At 59.3% G+C, this 18,838-nt stretch overlaps 2 protein-coding genes across 7 annotated transcripts in view; one reads left to right on the forward strand and one right to left on the reverse strand.

The window, feature by feature from the left end:
* The first annotated feature begins 1,867 nt into the window (after window positions 1–1,867).
* LOC104674109 (steroid 21-hydroxylase) lies at window positions 1,868–5,189 on the forward strand. Its single transcript, XM_030928297.1, has 10 exons — window positions 1,868–2,165; window positions 2,265–2,354; window positions 2,640–2,794; window positions 2,902–3,003; window positions 3,091–3,192; window positions 3,293–3,379; window positions 3,549–3,749; window positions 3,961–4,139; window positions 4,222–4,325; window positions 4,423–5,189. Exons 1-10 carry the CDS (start codon window positions 1,964–1,966, stop codon window positions 4,686–4,688), a joined length of 1,488 nt encoding a protein of 495 aa, XP_030784157.1. The 5' UTR covers window positions 1,868–1,963; the 3' UTR covers window positions 4,689–5,189.
* LOC104674099 (tenascin-X) overlaps window positions 4,709–18,838 on the reverse strand; it is a 69,169-nt gene continuing 55,039 nt past the window's right edge. For 4 of the 6 annotated variants that reach the window (XM_030928290.1, XM_030928289.1, XM_030928293.1 and 1 more), the window contains 20 exons: window positions 16,906–17,229; window positions 16,189–16,512; window positions 13,540–13,863; window positions 12,811–13,134; window positions 11,910–12,197; window positions 11,280–11,558; window positions 9,711–9,992; window positions 8,542–8,862; window positions 7,918–8,253; window positions 7,544–7,666; window positions 7,286–7,429; window positions 6,974–7,093; window positions 6,713–6,856; window positions 6,488–6,618; window positions 6,237–6,369; window positions 5,997–6,148; window positions 5,808–5,904; window positions 5,554–5,715; window positions 5,313–5,476; window positions 4,709–4,994 (listed from right to left, as the gene is read on the reverse strand). In XM_030928290.1, coding sequence (XP_030784150.1) covers window positions 4,893–4,994; window positions 5,313–5,476; window positions 5,554–5,715; window positions 5,808–5,904; window positions 5,997–6,148; window positions 6,237–6,369; window positions 6,488–6,618; window positions 6,713–6,856; window positions 6,974–7,093; window positions 7,286–7,429; window positions 7,544–7,666; window positions 7,918–8,253; window positions 8,542–8,862; window positions 9,711–9,992; window positions 11,280–11,558; window positions 11,910–12,197; window positions 12,811–13,134; window positions 13,540–13,863; window positions 16,189–16,512; window positions 16,906–17,229 — 4,274 coding nt within the window. In that variant the 3' untranslated portion in view covers window positions 4,709–4,892. The remainder of the gene's footprint in view (window positions 4,995–5,312; window positions 5,477–5,553; window positions 5,716–5,807; window positions 5,905–5,996; window positions 6,149–6,236; window positions 6,370–6,487; window positions 6,619–6,712; window positions 6,857–6,973; window positions 7,094–7,285; window positions 7,430–7,543; window positions 7,667–7,917; window positions 8,254–8,541; window positions 8,863–9,710; window positions 9,993–11,279; window positions 11,559–11,909; window positions 12,198–12,810; window positions 13,135–13,539; window positions 13,864–16,188; window positions 16,513–16,905; window positions 17,230–18,838) is intronic. The other 2 variants (XM_030928292.1, XM_030928291.1) reach the window with 2 other exon arrangements.

Here is an 18,838-nt window from a genome sequence, read left to right on the forward strand (position 1 = left end):
GGGGTCGGTGAGGGCATCTGACGCAGAAGGAGAATATAAAAAGGCCCGGAGGCCGGGGCAGGACAGGGTACCTTTGGGGTCATTGCATGTAATTGACCACACTTGGAGTTTGGATTTGAAAGTGGTGGAAGAGATGGAGATGGTGAGACAAGTAGTAAGCACGCCAGCCGTCCAGGTGAGCTCCTTTCCGATGAGCGCTTTCTTATCCCATGTAACTTTGAGAAGTTGGGACCTTTCCCACTGGGGCAGAGGTTTCCTGAGGCTCTCGCATACATGGCCCTATGATTGCCCATCGGATCTTTCTCCCAATAGCTGGTCAGCACGGTGGTGGCATAAGCCCATTTTCCAGAGCCAGGGATTCAGTTGCAGCAAGACATGGCCCTGTCTGGGAGGTCAACAAGAAGAAGGCAGTAGCTGTCATTGCCCAACCCCAGAAATCCCAATCCTGTTTCCTCTGTCTCCGTCCTGATCGTGGATTCAGCAGCAGTGAGCTCACCAACGTAGTGGGTGGCACAGCCAAGATCTTGACTCCGGCTCCACAGCAGCACAGTCTGGAAAAGCTCTGAGGGGAGAGAGATCCCCACTGTTCCCTGGGTCTGGCTACAGATCCAGAAATGGGGGAAAGGCATGGGCCTGGCTCGCCTCTGACCGCTCACGTACCATCCAGGAGGCCCTGGCTTCTCATTGAACCCTGCCACTCCTCTTTGGCATGGCCTCTTCCCAAACCCCCAAACTGCCTCCTTACCCACAAAAGTGGTCTCTCAGTGTCACAGTTCAGTGTGACCCCCACCCCTTATGGCTTCAGTTCCCCAAATAGGGCTGGACCCCTGATCCTGATCCAGCTGTGGCTATCCAGCCCCTTCCTGGGGACTTTGGACTTTGAGGGGGGCATGCCCAGGTGTGCTGGGAATCCACACTCTCCCTGGCTGGACCTAGAACCTGTGGACTCTAGTCCCGAGGGCAGTCGTGTTCTGCTTGTGCCTGGAAACACAAGAAACTTGACTGCAGAGAGAAGAAAGAGGAGAGAGAAACAGCGCAAGGAAACTGCCCGTCTCCGGGGCTTTTTCTGTTCCTTGGCTTTCTAAGGCCAGTGGGGTCCCCTCCCCTGCCTTCTTATTCCCGAGTTCTGTGAAATACCCCAATCCTTACTTTTTATCTCAAACCAGTTCAAGGTGGTCTGTTTTCCTTTCAACCAAAGAAAGGTGCTCCTGGTGGCTAAAGGTACATATTCTACAGCTAGATTTCCAGGCCGGAATCCTGCCCTCCACAACATGCGAACGACACCCGTGTTGCATGTAGAGCATGTCTGTGAAGAATTGAGTTAGTGCCCGCAAAGTGCTTAGAACAGTGTCTGGTACATGCGAGTACTCCGCGGCGGGAAACCACCTCCTTCTTGGTCTTCTGGGCACTTTTGAGAGTGAAAGGAGGCACTAATAGCAATCACACTGTATACACTGGAATGCCCCAGGCAAACCAGGCTTTAACAGTATTACTCTATCTGTAGGTTAAACTAACAAAAAACCCACACAAATCACATTTCATTCTTCAGGCGTTTCAGGAAGGCATATTAGGCAGGGACTGCCATTTTCTCTCTGAGACAAACATCATGCCGGTAAACTGGCCCACAGTGGGGCGGCCGAGGGAGAGGGCCCAGGTGGGGGCGGACACCCTTGCCTGCACAGTTGATGTGGAGCCAGAAAGCTGACTCTGGCTGCAGGAAAAAGGTCAGGGTTGCATTTCCCTTCCTTGCTTCTTGATGGATGATCCATTTTTTGAAATACGGATGTCCCAAGGCCAATGAGACTGGTGCCATTCCAGTAAAGGGCCACTCTGTGGGCGGGACGGTGGGAAGGAACCCGAAGGTGGGGTCAAGGGAGGCCCCAAAACAGTCTACACAGCAGGAGGGATGGCCGGGGCTCTAGAGCTATAAGTGGCATCTCAGGGCCCTGATGGGCGTCTCGCCATGCTCTTCCTGGGGCTGCTGCTGCTGCTGCCCCTGCTGGCTGGCGCCCGCCTGCTATGGAACTGCTGGAAGCTCAGGAGCCTCCACCTCCCGCCTCTTGTCCCGGGCTTCCTGCACCTGCTGCAGCCCGACCTCCCCATCTATCTACTTGGCCTGACTCAGAAATTCGGGCCCATCTATAGGCTCCACCTTGGGCTGCAAGGTGAGAGCCTTTTCTCGCTCTGGCCCTCACCATAGGAGCGGGCGGAGGGGGCGAACAGGGTCCTCTCTCTCCGCTGACGCTGCTTTGGCTCTCCCCCAGATGTGGTGGTGCTGAACTCCAAGAGGACCATTGAGGAAGCCATGGTCAAAAAGTGGGCAGACTTTGCTGGCAGACCTGAGCCACTTACCTGTAAGGGCTGGGGGAATTTTTCTTTCTTAAAAACATTTTTTTTTTTTTTAGAAATGGGGTCTTGCTATGTTGCCCAGGCTGGTCTTGAATTCCTGGTCTCAAGTGATCCTCCTACCTCAGCCTCAAGTGGGAGCCACCTTTGGGGGCTCCCCCAATCCAGGTCCCTGGAGGTTGTTGGGGGGCATATCTTGGGGGGAGGAAGCAGGGGTTGGGGAGGCAGAAGAAGGTCAGGCCCTTGGCCTCCTTGGCCAGTTCCCATCCTCCAGCCCCCAACTCCTCCTGCAGACAAGCTGGTGTCTAAGAACTACCCGGATCTGTCCTTGGGAGACTACTCTCTGCTCTGGAAAGCCCACAAGAAGCTCACCCGCTCAGCCCTGCTGCTGGGCATCCGTGACTCCATGGAGCCTGTGGTGGAGCAGCTGACTCAGGAGTTCTGCGAGGTAAGGCTGGGCTCCTGAGGCCACCTTGGGTCAGCCTCGCCTCTCGAAGTAGCTCCTGCCCTGCCCACTGCACACCGGCCTGCTGAGCTCCCGTTCCTTCTCCACAGCGCATGAGAGCCCAGGCCGGCACCCCTGTGGCCATTGAGGAGGAATTCTCTCTCCTCACCTGCAGCATCATCTGTCACCTCACCTTCGGAGACAAGATCAAGGTGCCTCACAGCCCCTCCGGCCACCCCCAGCCCCTCCCTGAGCCTCTCCTTGTCCTGAACTGAAAGCACGCCCTCCTTTTCTGGCAGGAGGACAACTTAGTGCCTGCCTATTACAAATGTATCCAGGAGGTGTTAAAAACCTGGAGCCACTGGTCCATCCAAATTGTGGATGTGATTCCCTTTCTCAGGGTAAGAACCTGGAGCCTAGACACCCCTGGGTCGTTGGGAGAGGCTGGGGTGGAGGGAGAAGCTTCTTCCCACAGTTACATTCTCATGCTTCCCGCCACAGTTCTTCCCCAATCCAGGTCTCCGGAGACTGAAGCAGGCCATAGAGAAGAGGGACCACATCGTGGAGAAGCAGCTGAGGCAGCACAAGGTGGGGACTGTGCATGGACGACCTCCCCTCGGCCCACAGCCAGTGATGCTACCGGACTCAGCATTGCTACTAGGGGGGTTCTTTTGCATGCCCCAGTTATGGGCTTGTTGCCACTCTGTACTCCTCTCCCCAGGCCAGCCGCTCAGCCTGCTCCTTTCACCCTCTGCAGGAGACTTTGGTGGCAGGCCAGTGGAGGGACATGATGGACTACATGCTCCAAGGGGTGGCGCAGCCGAGCATGGAAGAGGGCTCTGGACAGCTCCTGGAAGGGCATGTGCACATGGCTGCAGTGGACCTCCTCATCGGTGGCACTGAGACCACTGCAAACACTCTCTCCTGGGCCGTGGTTTTTCTACTTCACCACCCTGAGGTGCGCCCTGGTGACAAGAAAAGGCTCCTCCCCAGCAGCCTGGCCAGGGCGGTAGGCACCCTCACTCAGCTCCGAGCACTGTGCGGCTGGGCTGTGCTTGCTCAGAGGGGCCGCGGTCTCCTCACTCAGGCTCACTGGGTCGCTGAGGGAATGGCTGGAGCCTGGGCAGCTGTGGGCTGCTGTGGCAGGACTCCACCCGATCATTCCCCAGATTCAGCAGCGACTGCAGGAGGAGCTAGACCATGAACTGGGCCCCGGTGCCTCCAGCTCCTGGGTTGCCTACAAAGACCGCGCACGGCTGCCCTTGCTCAATGCCACCATCGCCGAGGTGCTGCGCCTGCGGCCCGTTGTGCCCCTGGCCCTGCCCCACCGCACCACACGGCCCAGCAGGTGACTCCCGAGGGTTGGGATGAGTGAGGAAAGCCCGATCCCAGCGAGGTCCTGGCCAGCCGCTAACTCCAGCCCCCTTCAGCATCTGCGGCTATGACATCCCTGAGGGCACAGTCATCATCCCGAACCTCCAAGGCGCCCACCTGGATGAGATGGTCTGGGAGAGGCCACATGAGTTCTGGCCTGGTATGTGGGGGGCCAGGGGCCTGCCGTAAAAAGGTGGTGGAGGCTGGTCCCAACAGCTGCTGAACGCCTCCCCACCCACCTGTCCACCCACCCGCAGATCGCTTCCTGGAGCCAGGCAAGAACTCCAGAGCGCTGGCCTTCGGCTGTGGGGCGCGTGTGTGCCTGGGAGAGCCCTTGGCGCGCCTGGAGCTCTTCGTGGTGCTGACCCGACTGCTGCAGGCCTTCACGTTGCTGCCCCCTGGGGATGCCCTGCCCTCCCTGCAGCCCCTGCCCCACTGCAGTGTCATCCTCAAGATGCAGCCATTCCAAGTGCGGCTGCAGCCCCGGGGCACGGGGGCCCACCGCCCGAGCCAAAGCCAGTGACGGGGCAGGATCGATGCCAGCCAGGTGCCTCAGTTTCTCCTTTATTGCTCCCGTATGAACCCCTCCCCCCACTGTAAACATAGTGCTGCGAGATCGCTGGCGGAGAAGGCTTCCTCCAGCGGCCGGGTGGTGAAGGCCCCTGGCTCTTCTCTCGGGGCGACCCCTCAGTGCTCGGCAGTCATACTGAGAGAGGTGGGCAGCAGCTCAGCCTCCCCCGGCTGGGGAGCGAAAGTTTCTTGGTCTCAGCTTCATTTCCGTGAAGGGCACCGAGAACTCGAAGCCCTTCCAGTAGTACCAGCTCACTCCCTGGGAAAGGGGTTGTCAAGAGAGAGTCAAATCCGGATGTCCCATCTGCTCCTCCCGTTTGCCTTAAGGAGGTGGCTCCCAGCACTCAACCAACCTTCCCACACAGCTCCCCTTCTGCCCCTCCGCCACAGAGGATTGAGGCTTAATCCTGAGCTGGCCCTTTCCACCCAATAAATCACCTCCAGCTCCCTCTGAGGCTGGCACGATTGTTCCGTTTCACCCAGCCGCTCAGTCCCTTGCCTGTTACACTGTGGGGCTGAAACCTAGGCAGGCTGAGCCCCAGCCACCCCGGCTCTGTGCCCCCTCCACACCCCTCACCTGATGGTCCACTGTGCTCCCGTAGAGCCCGTTGAGGTTGGCGTAGTGGCAGTTCCTGTACCACCAGGCCCCTCGGTAGGAGACGGCGCAGGAGATGAGCAAGTTGTTGGGGTCCCGATCACGGGCAGAGAAGACACTGCCGCTGTGGTAGCTCATGGAGTCCCCTGGGCAGGATGGAGGAAGAAGCCATGAGGGCCTCCCCTCCCAGCCTCACCCTCCCAGCCTCGCAGCCTGTGTTTACCTGCGGTGCCGTGGTAGCCCTCCAGGTGGAGGCGGTAGTACTCCGCAGCTGAGTCTACGCGGAAGGAGTCGTACTGGGCGAACACAGCCTCGTCCCCGGCCCGCAGGTCCACGCGCATGGAGTAGTCACCTGCCTGCGTCAGGCGGTGCAGGGCCTCATTGCCTGGGGGTGGGAGACATGACCTCATCAGGGTCCTGATGTCCACAGGGCCCCCATCCCCATCCGTACTTCCCCAACCCCTGTGAGGTACTGACCCAGCCAGAACTCCCCAGAGATGTTCCCAAAACCATGGGCATAGTCCTCCCAGTCCCTCCAGAAGTCTGTCTGTCCATCCATGCGGCGCTGGAACACCTGGGAAGAAAGTGGGGGCACCATCAGCCTCTGGCTCCCGGGGCAACAGCCCCTGCCCTGCACAGACTCCTGGGTTTCCCAATGCCACCCACCAGCCAGCCGCCCCCATCAGTCTCCATGTCACAAAACACGTTGAGGGGCCGCTCGCGGTTGCCGTTGAGGAAGATGGTGGTGGTCCTGGAGGCACCGGCTCCGTTCTGCATCTCCTCCCCACAGTCCCTGGGGAAGGGGATCCGCAGCCCACCTGGGGAGAGGAGAGCAGGGTCCAAGGTCCAAGCCTTAGACCGTGGCTGCCCACCCAGTCCCCGGCCCCGGCCCGTGCGTCCAGGTACCGGTGGTGAAAGAGGTGGACACGGGCGGCAGGAGGCTCTCGCCCCACATGGCCTGGAGCCGTGCATTGTAGGGGGTGGAGGGAAAGAGGCCGAGGAGCTGGTGAGATGTGACCCCTCCCGGGAGCAGGATCTCCTGTGGGACAGACAAGGCGGGGTCAGGGGAGAGGGAGGTGGAGTCCCTCAGGGAGGGCCAGAGGCAGCACCTCCTGGAATCACCCAGGGAGGGGAGTTGGTCAGTGGGGCCGGGGCACCTGGGTTCGGCCACCAGGGGTGTCGAAGCTGAGCAGGTAGCCTGTGGGCCGGACTTGGGGCTCAGTCCAAGTGAGCAGGGCCGTGCGGGGGGTCACTTCCTTGGCCTCCAAGTCCCGAGGGGCCTCTAGCCCTAGGAGGGAAAGCAGGAAAAGGAGATGGGGATGAGGCCCATCCTGGCTCCCTCTACCTCCTCTCCCCCATCCCACACACCCCACAGACCCTACCTGTGGTGAAGGTGATGCTGGCTGGGGAGGTGAGGTTGGGGCCCCGCAGGCCGCGCACAGTGGCGGTATAGTTGGTGTGGAGGACGAGGTCATGCAGGGGGTAGTCCACTGCGCTGCCTGGGGCCTCGGCCTGCAGAGGTGGGGCTGGGAGTGCGAAGAGGGGCATCAACGCCTCCCCCTCCATCCCCGGCCAGAGTCCAGTCTCCCCCCTGCAATCCCCACCCTGAACAAGTCCCCTCCAGAGGCCTCAGCCCTGCTCACCCCCAGGGGCTGTGACCTGGACGTCATAGGTGTCCACGGGATTCTGGGGGGGCTTCCAGTGCAGCACGGCGAACCCCTCGGTCAAGTTCAGTGCACGCAACTGGGTGGGGCCGTCAGGAACTGGGGGAAGGGGAGGGGCTCAGAGGGGTCCCCGCTGGTCTCTCTAGTCCCTGCCTCCCCAGACTCCACCGGCCTCCTGTCCACAATCAGAGCCTCCACCACCTCCCTTTCACCCTCCTCCTTCTCTCTCAACTCCCACCCACGCCATTTTCTTGGCTCCCACCTCTTGCCCCAGGTCCCAGTCCATCTCACCCGTGGTGAGGAAGCCTGTGAGAGGCTCACTCTCCTCAAAGCCTCGGACGGAGACCACGGTCACCTCGTAGCGAGCGCCTGGGATCAGCCCCTGGAGTTTCTGGGTCCGGGCCCGGCCGTCCACCTGCACGCTCTGCGGCTCCCCTGAAGACATTGGGGATTGAGGGTTACCCAGGGAACCCCAGGACGGCCGGAAGGTGGGCAGAGTGCAGGGGGGAGGGGAAATGCGAGGCAATGAGCCCATGGCAAAGGCACCACCTCCGTCCGCCAGCTGGTAGGAGACTTTGAAGCTGTCCGCCCGGGACGGCGGGGGCATCCAGTTGACCTTGGCTGAGGTCTCCCTGATTTCACTGAATTGGAGGTCACGGGGCCTCTCCAGAACTGCAGAGGGAGCAAGGAACAAATGATGCGGGCAGGGGCAGGGAGGCTCCTCCCTACGAGTCCCACCCCTCACCTCTGCTCCAGCACAGACTCAGCACCCCTTTTCCTCTAGTCCCCAGGAATGGAAGTTGCTCTGCAGATTCCTCCAGGCCCACCACAAAGTCACCCACCCCACTGCTGGCTGAGACACCAGGTCCCCCCCGTTAGTACAGAGACCCCCACTTTGGGGCAGAGTGCGTGTGGATCCTTACCTGGGCTGAGGGTGCGAGCAGTGCCCTGGATGCTGTCGGCCTTGTGGGGTCCTCGCAGCCCATACAGTGTCAGGCTGTACAGCGTCCCCGGACGCAGGTCCCGAAGCACGGCTGAGTGCCGCGTGCCCGGCACCATCAGCTCGCGCTGCAGCAGGGGACGGGGATGCGGCTCCAGAGTGCTTGGTGATGGAACCCCAAAGCGCAGCAGGAAGGAGTCGAAGGTCCCAGGTGGGGCCTCCCAGTTGAGCCTCAGTGAACTTGTGGTTACATCAGTCACAGACAGCTGGGACAGGCGGGGTCCTGGCTCCCCTGAGGTCTGACCAGCAGGGGCCGGCCCTGCATGGAGTGGGTGGGAGAGAAGGGATTGGAGACAGAAGCACACCAGCTTGGTGACCCAGAGCACATCCCTTCCACCCCGCTCCCTGCCCCTGTTTCTCTATCTGTAACCAGGGACTTGCAGCCACAGGGGGGCCCTATGGGGCAGAGCTAAAGGCCACTCGCGTCCAGCCCACCTGTCCTCTCTCCCTGGTACCCGCTTCACGCTCTTTCCCTGCGACCACCCCTTCTGAGCCCCCTTTCCCCCTTCTGAGTCCCAGACTAGAGGTCAGAGATGCCTGGTGGTACCTGTGGTGCCCTCAGCTGAGAGGGGCCCCAGGCGCTTCCCTTCATGGAGGCCATAGAGGAGGAACCTGTAGGGGGTGCTGGGCTCCAGGCCTGAGATGAGGATCTTCCTCTGGTCACCGTCCACGAGCAAGGCCTGGGGCTGCCCGTTCGTGTCCTCATACTGGACCACGAAGGAATCAAAGGGGCCCTGGGCCACGCTCCACGAGAGGCGCATGGAGTCTGGGGCTGTGTCGGTCACGGCCAGCACCCCTAGGCGGGGCTCTTCAGGAGGCTCAGGGGCCTCTGGGGCTAACTCTGGGGCTGGCGTGTCCTCTTCTGGGGCTGCGTGGGAAAAGCCCAGGGCAGAATCTGAGTGAGGGGTGCCTTGGGGCCCTCCGATTTTATCTTTTAGGCTTGGCCCAAGGCTGAGGGGGGAAGTTTACAGGTCCAGGCCCAGTCAGACAATGAAGTCGCTGTAGCCTTGTGACTCCCACCAGCTCCCCAGCTGTCGGAGTCAGGTGCTCCCTTCCCCCTTCCACACCCTAGTGTCCTACCTAGCCCACCCTGAACTATCACAGGCTCCGCCCCCACCCACGCCGGGACACATTCTCTGAGCTTGGGGAGTGTGGTGCTCCCTTCTCAGAGAAGCTGAGGGTGGAACTGGCTGGTAAAGGTGACTGGCAAATCCCACCAGCCGTGCCTTGGTCAGGCCTGTCTGAGGTGGGCATCAGTGAGCTCTGGAAGCGGAGCCTGTAGCACAAATGCAGCCACTTCTGTTGGTTTCTGTGTCCCCGCTCATTTTGTTTTCCAGTGATTTTCCTCTTAAGAAAATGCTCCTGACTCATCCATGGCAGGGAGGTTTGCCGCTCTCTGGACAAGGCCACCCTTTGGGGAGGTGACAGCTGCCCCAGTGAGTAATGAGGAGCAGCGGCAGTGATGGGGCAGAGCTGGGGCTGGGAGATGAGGGAGCCCCTGCCAGGGCCTTTCCCTCCCACCTGGCCTGGCTCCTTCTCTGGACTCCTTGATGGATGTTGAAGCCCATAACGCTGCAGACTCCTCCTCCTTCCTGGGGACAGGCCAGGGTGCCCCACTCCCACCTGCCCACTCCTGCAGTCATCTTTGTCTTCAGCCCAAATGCACAAGGAAACCCACACAAGGTGGCTTGCTACAGCCAAGCACAGCAGCCTCACCTGTCATTCCCAGGGCGGAGACCGGGCCCAGGCGCTTTCCCCCAACGAGCCCGTAGAGCAGAAACTTGTATTTCTTGCCAGGCTCCAGGTCCTCTATGGTGACTGTGTGCTGGTCTGCGGCCAAAGGCACTGCCCTGGGCTGCCCGTCCGTGTCCCTGTACTGGACCACGAAGGATTCGAAGGGGCCCTGGGCCACCGTCCAGGACAGGTGCAGGGAGCTGGAGGTCGCCTCGGTCACGGTCAGTTCCCCCAGGCGGGGAGGTGGCTCCTTCTCCAGAGGAGCTGTGCAGAGGGAGGAGGGAAAGCTCTTAGTCACATGCTGCCTGTGCCTAAGCCCTGGCAGCTTCCTGGAGGTGTGAGGTCCTGGGAAAGGGTCCCTCCAGTGTAGCCCCAGGGACAGCTCCTTGAGGAGACACACAGGCTTGCTCCCGCCATGCCCTACAGCAATAAGGGAGAACAGCCCCCCCCTCCTCTGGAGGCCGCTGCCCAAACTCCATCCTGCCCTGCTCCTTCCCTGCTGTGATCAAGGGTGCAGTAAATACATTAAAGATCATCTCCCGACGGAGGGGTGGCTGGGGGTGCAGAGAGGCCCTGTGTTTACCCTGACCCCCACCCCTGAGCAGGAATGAGGCCAGAGCTGAGAGAGACTCCCAGGAGGTCTCTGGGTTGTCAGGGAGACATCGCAAACATCGAGAGCTGGTCTGGGCAGCTGGCCAACGCATGGCTCCCATCAGTGCCAGGCTGTGACCTCTCCCTTGTCCCCTTGTGGCCATCAGCCTGAACATCCATGCCTCCTGCTTCCCCAGCCCCACACTGACCCCACGGGGCCAGGGCAGCCAGGGTGGGGCCGGGAGAAGACAGTTGACAAGCTGGGAGAACAGAGGGCGGAGCAGAGGCTTGCCCGGATGGGGCTGGCGCTGATGGGTGGGGGGTAGAGAGAGAGTCTGTACCCTGTCCCCACAGTGAGAGTCTGGGAAGAGAATTATGGAGTCCCAGGGACCAGGCCCCGATTGGCCGGCTGCTCTGTCCTCCTCTGGGCATAGTGACTCATGGTCCTGGGAGTAGGGTGAGGGTCAGTGACCCACCACACCCCTTCCTCGGGGGTCTGAGTCACGGGCACAGTGACACCAGGTTTTTCCATCGTCTTTCCGTAGCCAAGCTCTCCCTTTTTTCCCACCCCTCGCCTCCGAGTTAGGGAGGAGGGAGGAGGATGGGAACCACTACTGAGTCCAGCGCCATTCCCAGCCATTATGCAGGTGAGGACACCGAGGTTCCGGGGATGAAGCGGATTGTCCATGGTCACCCTGGCAAGGGCTGGGACTGGAACTGGAACACAGATCTGCTGGCCCCAAAGCCCGTGTTCCTTTTATTTCCACAGCAGTCAGCGAACGAAGGAAGTAATGCATCTTCTTCAGAACTGTGCCTGACACACACAGAGACTCACTTTCGGAGTTAAGATGGTTGTGTCAGGGCTGATAGAGGGAATCTCACGGGAAGGCCGTAGGGCCAGCTCTGAGGGCCCGAATGAGAGGCAGCTCTGGAAAAGGTGGAGCCTGGACTGGGACTCACCTGTGGTGCCGTCAGCAGAGATGGGGCCCATTCGTTTCCTGCCTGCCAGACCATACAGCAGGAACTTGTATTTCCTACTGGGCTCCAGGCCTGGGACTGTGACCTCCCGCTGGTCAGCTGTCACTGGCACAACCTGGAGCCGACCATCCTTATCTTTGTACTGGACCACGAAGGAGTCGAATTCGCCCTCAGGGACCGTCCACGAGAGGCCCACAGAGTCAGGGGTCGCATCTGTCACAGTCAGCTCCCCCAGGCGGGGAGACAGTTTTGTGTCTGGGGCTGGAAAAGACAGTGAGGTGCATGGAGAGTGGGATGGAGGCAAAGGGGCCAGGGAGCTTCCTGGGCTGCTATGGCTTTGTGAGCCGGTCCCAGGAATGGGAGGGTGACTGGGCCAGGAGTAGGGATAAAAGCGGAGCCAGACAAGAAAGCAAGTGTCCCCTGGGGTGCAGGGAAAGTAGGGAGAAGGATGAGTGTCAGAGAGAGAGGAGAGCACAGGGCCTGGGTTTTCCCGGACCCAATAAATCAGTGGGAGCTGAGGACTGGAGTGTGGGGCACAGAAACGTGAAATTCCAACCGGCGCCACAAGGGGGCGAAGGCTCTGGCCGCGGAAGGCCTCCAGCCCTCACTCACCGGTCCTGGCCTCCACAGGGACCGGGCCGTGGCGTTTCCCATTCTGGAGTCCAAAGAGCAGGAACTTGTACTTGCGGGCCGGGTCCAGCCCTGAGACGGTGACCGCTCGGAGGTCTCCGCTCACAGGCACTGCCTGGGGCTGCCCCTGCGTGTCCCTGTACTGCACCAAGAAGGAGTCAAAGGGGCCCTGGGCTACGGTCCACGAGAGGCCCACTGAGTCCGAGGTCACGGCTGCCACCGTCAACTCCCCCAGGCGGGGCTCCACGGGCGGCGATGTGGGCAGGGGCGCTGAAAAGAGCAGAGCAGGCCCATGGGTCAGAAGACAGGACCCTGCCCAAGGGAGGCAGTGCTGTCCCGGGACTGGAGTGAGCATAGCGGCCTCCTCTAAAGCGTGCTTGCTTTAGAATCTGTGCCCTGCATTGCTGTAAGCAGCCCACAAACAGTGGTGCACGCAACCCTTTGCACAACATATGAAGTAGATGCCATTATTATCATCACCCCAACTTTGCAGGGATCTGAAGCATAAGGTTAGGAAACGCCTGCAAAGTCGCACAATCACTACATTCGAAGGCACAGGCAGATCTGGGCAGCTGAATCTGAAGCACTTTCTGAGCCACTAAAATACTCCTTAAGGAGCCTGAAGACTAACAAATGAGCACGAGCAACCTGGAGGTTCCAGATCACGATGGGAGGAAGGAAACTACAACAAACATGGCATGGACTACCTGCCCATCTGACTCCACACAGTCTCCAGAATCCAAGGATGAGGCAGGATCATTACAAGATGGGAGAAAAGACAGAAACCTAGAGGCTCAGTCATAAGAGGTGCCAAGATCCAAAGGAGAAACACAAGGGGGCTACAGAGGTAAACCTGGGGACGAGGGCCTGTCCCCCAACTCACCTGTGACGCCCAGGGCGGACACCGGGCCCACGCGCCTCCCCTCGTAGAGGCCGTACAGGTGCATCTTGTACTTGCGCCCGGGCTCCAGGCCCCCCACGGTGACCTCGCTTTCCTCGCCCCCGACACGCACTGCCTGGGGTTGCCCGTCCCTGTCCTTGTACTGCACGGTGAAGGAGTCGAAGTGGCCCTGGGGGACGGTCCAGGAGAGGCTCAGCGAGTCAGGGGAGGATCCTGTCACTGTCAGCTCCCCCAGGAGCGGCTCCTCGGGGGGCTCTGGGGCCTCCGAGCTGGGTTCTGTGGGGCTGGGGGTCTCTTCTTCTGCAGCTGAAAAGGAGAGAGAGAGAGTAGGGGGGATGTCCTTGGGTCCTGGGGAAAATGAGGGAGAAGCCAAGGCTATGACTGGGGGACCTGAGGTCAGTTCAGAGAGGCCCATTCTTGGGGCTGGGGGGTCCTGCTCAGCTGACAGCTAACACACATGACAAGTTCCGGGGTCAGCTGTGGGGGACCTGGGACAGTCACCAGCACAGCAAAGCTCCCGACGGCCCCTCTCTGCTCAGGAGGAGCCAGGGGTCAACCTCACAGGAAGGCCCAAGGGGAGCCCCAGCCCCAGCCACAAGGAGGTCTGTGGTGCTGACCAGACCCCTGTCACATTCCCCACCAGTCATCACCAAAGAGCAAGAGGGGGACCCTCCCACAGCTCCCACCCTGTGGCTCCCACTGTTCACTCACCCGTCACCCCGATGACAGACATGGGACCCACGCGCTGGCCACCGTGGAAGCCGTACAGGTTCATCTTGTACTTGTGGTCTGGCTCCAGGCCTGAGATGGTGACCCCGTCCTCATGCCCCGGCACCCGCACCGCCTTGGGCTGCCCATCCCCATTCCTGTACTGGACCAGGAAGTGGTCAAACTGGCCCTCGGGGACCGTCCAGGACAGGCTGAGGGAATCGGGGGTGGCGTCAGTCACTGTCAGCTCCCCCAGGCGAGGCTTGATGGGGGGCTCAGGGGTCGTGGTGGGCACTGCTTGGGTGGTCTCGGCTTCATCCTCTGGAGCTGGACAGACAGGTATGGGGACAGTGAGGTCCCTGGGTCCTCAGTTCAGCATAGAAAGGATGTGTCACAAAACACAAAGTGCCCGAGAGCAGGACGACGCTGCCCACAGCGCCTCCAGCAAAGCTCTTCTTGCTCTCCTCTCCTGTGGCCTTTCCTATCCCTCACCCTGACCCCTGCCCTCAGCCCCCACCTCACCCCCACCTCCCAACACCCAGGCCACCTCTCCCTGTCCCTCCAGCACCGCCTCTCTTCTGAGCACAGCCCCACTCGGCCTCTGCACCCTCGGCCTCCCTGCACTGGGGTCTCCTCGCCATCTTTTGTTCACTGGGCTTCTGTCTTTGCTCCCCAACAAGCTCAGCACACCCCTCCCGAGGCCAGAGCTTGGGGCGTGTTCCTGGACCTGGCCCCTCACCAGCTGCCAGCAGCCTCAGGGCATCTTTACCCTGAATTCCCCGGATACCTTCCTCCCCACCTCCAGTCCCCGGGCCTGGTTTGGGCCACGGTCACCTCTCACCAAGGCCACCAACTGCCTCCAGGCTCCCTGTCACCCCATCCCCATCTTCAGCCCCCACGGATGAGCTTCACACAGGCACAGCTGCTGGGGCTGTCTCAGCACAGACCTGAGCAACCACCTCCTCATCCCTGGGAGACCCCAGGCCTGGTGAGCGGTCCCCTCCTCTGCTCCCACACTTCAGGATGATCTACTCACCGCAAAGGACACCCCACTCAACCCTCAGTGCTTCCCACACACCATGCTCTTTCTAGCCTCCCGGCCTCTGCACCAGCTGTGATGATCTGGCACACTTCACCTCCTCTCTAAAGCTGTCACCAGGCTAAGGCCTGCCTGGCCTCAGGTCATGGCTGTCCCCTGGGTACCCATGGGCAGGGTGGCTTAGATATTCCTGCCTGGCCCTGGGTTTCCTGTCACATGCTCACCCACGTTTGCTTTCTTACTGGTCTACAGCCTATCCCCCACGACGTCAGCCCCATTAGGACAGGAACTTATCCCATTAGGATATGAACCCTAATTCTGAGCCTAACCTCTGTGAGGATTCAGGAATACAAGAAAAATTTGCTTCAACAAATTCTAAGAGAGTTTCCGAATCTGTTATTGGGAGGAGCTTTACTACAAAGGTGTTCTGTGATTTGCACATAAATATTCATAGCAGCATTATTCATGATAGCTAAGAGGTGGAGGCAACCCAGATGTCCATCAATGGATGAAAGGATGAGTATGTATAAAACGAAACATTATTCAGCCTGAAAAGGAAGGAAGTTCTGGCCAGGTGCAGTGGCGCTTGCCTGTAATCCCAGCACTTTGGGAGGTCGAGGTGGGAGAATTGCTTGAGGCCAGGAGTTTGAGACCAGCCTGGGCAACGTAACAGGACCCCATCACCACAAAAAATAAAAATGAAAATAAAATATAAAGGAAATTCTGACGGATGCTACGACATAGATGAACCTTAAAGACATTGTATTTAACAAAATGAACTATTCGAAAAAGACAAATATTGTATGATTGCACTTATATGAGGTACCTGAAGTCAAATTGATAAGAGACAGAGAATAGAATGGTGTTGCCAGGGGTTGGGGCAAGGGGAGAATGGGGTTTGTGTCTAGTGGGCAGGAAGTTCCAGTGTGGGAAGAGGAGTTCTGGAAGTGGAGGGTGGTGGTCCACAGCAATGTGAGTGGACTTTATACTGGACTGTATACTGGAAAGTGATTAGAATGGCGAATTATATCATAAGTACTTTACTACAATAAAAAACACAAAAAAGTGTGTTCCTTGGACCAGTGGCATCAAGATCAAGAAGAATCTTGTTAAAAATGGATGGCTGGCGGGGCACGGTGGCTCACGCCTGTAATCCCAGCACTTTGGGAGGCCGAGGCGGGCAGATCACGAGGTCAGGAGATCGAGACCATCCTGGCCAACCTGCTGAAACCCATCTCTACTAAAAATACAAAAAATTAGCTGGGCATGGTGGCGCACGCCGGTAGTCCCAGTTACTCAGGAGGCTGAGGCAGGAGAATCACTTGAACCTGGGAGGCGGAGGTTGCAGTGAACCGAGATCGAGACACTGTACTCCAGCCTGGGTGACAAAGTGAGACTGCAAAAAAAAAAAAAGGGGAAAAAAAAAGAAGAGAAGAGTCTCTGACCCTACGCCAAACCTGCTGAATCCAAATCTGCCTTTTAACAAAAATCCGCAGGCATTTGGATACTCAAAGGAAGGAATACTCTTGAGAGTATGTTTTCATGAAGACTGGAGAGACAGCAGTGTCTTCCAGGGCCATCTTCCCCAGCCTGCCTCACTCACACTCACTCACCTGTCACACCCACAGCAGACACTGGGCCCACGCGCCGCCCCTCGTGGAGGCCGTACAGGTGCATCTTGTATTTGCGTCCGGGCTCCAGGCTCCCCACGGTGACCTTGCTCTCCTCGCCCCCAACACGTACCACCTGGGGCCGCCCGTCCCTGTCCTTGTACTGCACGGTGAAGGAGTCGAAGCGGCCCTGGGGGACGGTCCAGGAGAGGCTCAGCGAGTCAGGGGAGGATCCTGTCACTGTCAGCTCCCCCAGGAGCGGCTCCTCAGGGGGCTCCGGGGCCTCCGTGCTGGGTTCTGTGGGGGCGGGAGTTTCTTCCTCTGCAGCTGAGAAGAGGGGACAGAGAAGGTGAGGAAGCTTCCCTGGGGGATGTCCTTGAGGGTTTCGGGGAAGGAGAGCGAAGCTGTGGCCATGAGTGGGGGTCCGGAGGTCAGCCTGGAGAGGCCCATCTTTGGAGCTGGGCGGTCTTGCTCAGCTTGCAGTCAACACACATGACAAGCTCTGAGGTCAGTGCTGGGGAACTTGGGACAGCCACCAACAGAGCTCACAGGGCCCTTCTCCACCCAGGAAGAGCTGTCAGTCCTCAGGGAAGTGAGGAAAAGCACAAAGGTACCAAGGCTCAGCCAAGAGCAGAGGGGCTTCCTGGGTCAGTTCACCCATCACCAGAGAAAGGGGGACCCTCCCACAGGCCCCACCCTGGGCTCCCACCATCCACTCACCCGTCACCCCGATGACAGACATGGGACCCACGCGCTGGCCACCGTGGAAGCCGTACAGGTTCATCTTGTACTTGTGGTCTGGCTCCAGGCCTGGGATGGTGACCCCGTCCTCGTGCCCTGGCACCCGCACCACCTTGGGCTGCCCGTCCCCATTCCTGTACTGGACCAGGAAGTGGTCAAACTGGCCCTCGGGGACCGTCCAGGACAGGCTGAGGGAATCGGGGGTGGCGTCAGTCACTGTCAGCTCCCCCAGGCGAGGCTTGATGGGGGGCTCAGGGGTCGTGGTGGGTGCTGCTTGGGTGGTCTCGGCTTCATCCTCTGGAGCTGGACAGACAGGTATGGGGACAGTGAGGTCCCTGGGTCCTCAGTTCAGCATAGAAAGGATGTGTCACAAAACACAAAGTGCCCGAGAGCAGGACGATGCTGCCCACAGCGCCTCCAGCAAAGCTCTTCTTGCTCTCCTCTCCTGGCCTTTCCTATCCCTCACCCTGACCCCTGCCCTCAGCCCCCACCTCACTCCCACCTCCCAACACCCAGGCCACCTCTCCCTGTCCCTTCAGCACCGCCTCTCTTCTGAGCACAGCCCCACTCGGCCTCTGCACCCTCGGCCTCCCTGCACTGGGGTCTCCTCGCCATCTTTTGTTCACTGGGCTTCTGTCTTTGCTCCCCAACAAGCTCAGCACACCCCTCCCGAGGCCAGAGCTTGGGGCGTGTTCCTGGACCTGGCCCCTCACCAGCTGCCAGCAGCCTCAGGACATCTTTACCCTGAATTCCCCGGATACCTTCCTCCCCACCTCCAGTCCCCGGGCCTGGTTTGGGCCACGGTCACCTCTCACCAAGGCCACCAACTGCCTACTGGCCTCCCTGCTGCCAGGCTCCCTGTCACCCCATCCCCATCTTCAGCCCCCACGGATGAGCTTCACACAGGCACAGCTGCTGGGGCTGTCTCAGCACAGACCTGAGCAACCACCTCCTCATCCCTGGGAGACCCCAGGCACGGTGAGCGGTCCCCTCCTCTGCTCCCACACTTCAGGACAATCCACCCACTGCAAAGGACACCCCACTCAATCCTCAGTGCCTCTCACGTGCCGTGCTTTCTAGCCTCCTGGCCTTTGCACTAGCTGTGATGATCCGACACGCTTCACCTCCTCTCTAAAGCTGTCACCAAGCTAAGGCCTGCCTGGCCTCAGGTCCTGGCTGTCCCCTGGGTACTTGTGGTCAGGGTGACTTCATTGTCCCTTCCCAATCCTGGCTTGGCCCCTGGGCTCCACATGCTCATCCTTCTTTGCTTACTTTCTGGTTTTCCGCTTGTGCCCACAACTGTGAGCCCCATGAAAACATGAACTTGTGTGTGTCACTTTCCAGCTTCTGCCTATGAAAGAAAAAAGCAGCCCTGACACCCGTGAGCTGCCCTTTCCCTCAGCCAGGCCACGGTTGCTTGGGACTGGCCTGGCACAGTCTGGTCTTGGCGTGGTCCAGTTGAACACAGACAATTTCATGGAACATCAACATCAGACTAGGTCATTAGTCAGTAGGATGGATCAAGGCAAGAACAAGGCCAGTCTGTGATCATGTCTCAGTATAGACAAACTCTTAACACTTTCCAAAGCACAAAAATAACCAAACATCACCCATCCAGCTAATCTGAGTGACAGTTGCTTCTTTACCAACGGCAGCTTTGGCCTTGCTCTAGTTGACCCCCGCAAAGATAAGACTTAGTGAGACGCCTGGTAACAGGTTATCCCTTCTTCCTGACAGCGTCTAATACAGAGCAAAACCTTGCTTCCTTAAACGCTTTCCCAAAATACCACCACAAGCCCAGTTCCTTAACAATGTCTTTCTAAAGCCTCTTCCTGAGTCAGCCCACAGTCCTCCTGCACTGCACAGAGCATAATTCCATCCGTTCAATTTTTGGTGAGTTTCTGGAGGTCGT

The sequence above is a fragment of the Rhinopithecus roxellana genome, chromosome 4, assembly GCF_007565055.1.
Source record: "Rhinopithecus roxellana isolate Shanxi Qingling chromosome 4, ASM756505v1, whole genome shotgun sequence".
NCBI lineage: Eukaryota > Metazoa > Chordata > Mammalia > Primates > Cercopithecidae > Rhinopithecus > Rhinopithecus roxellana.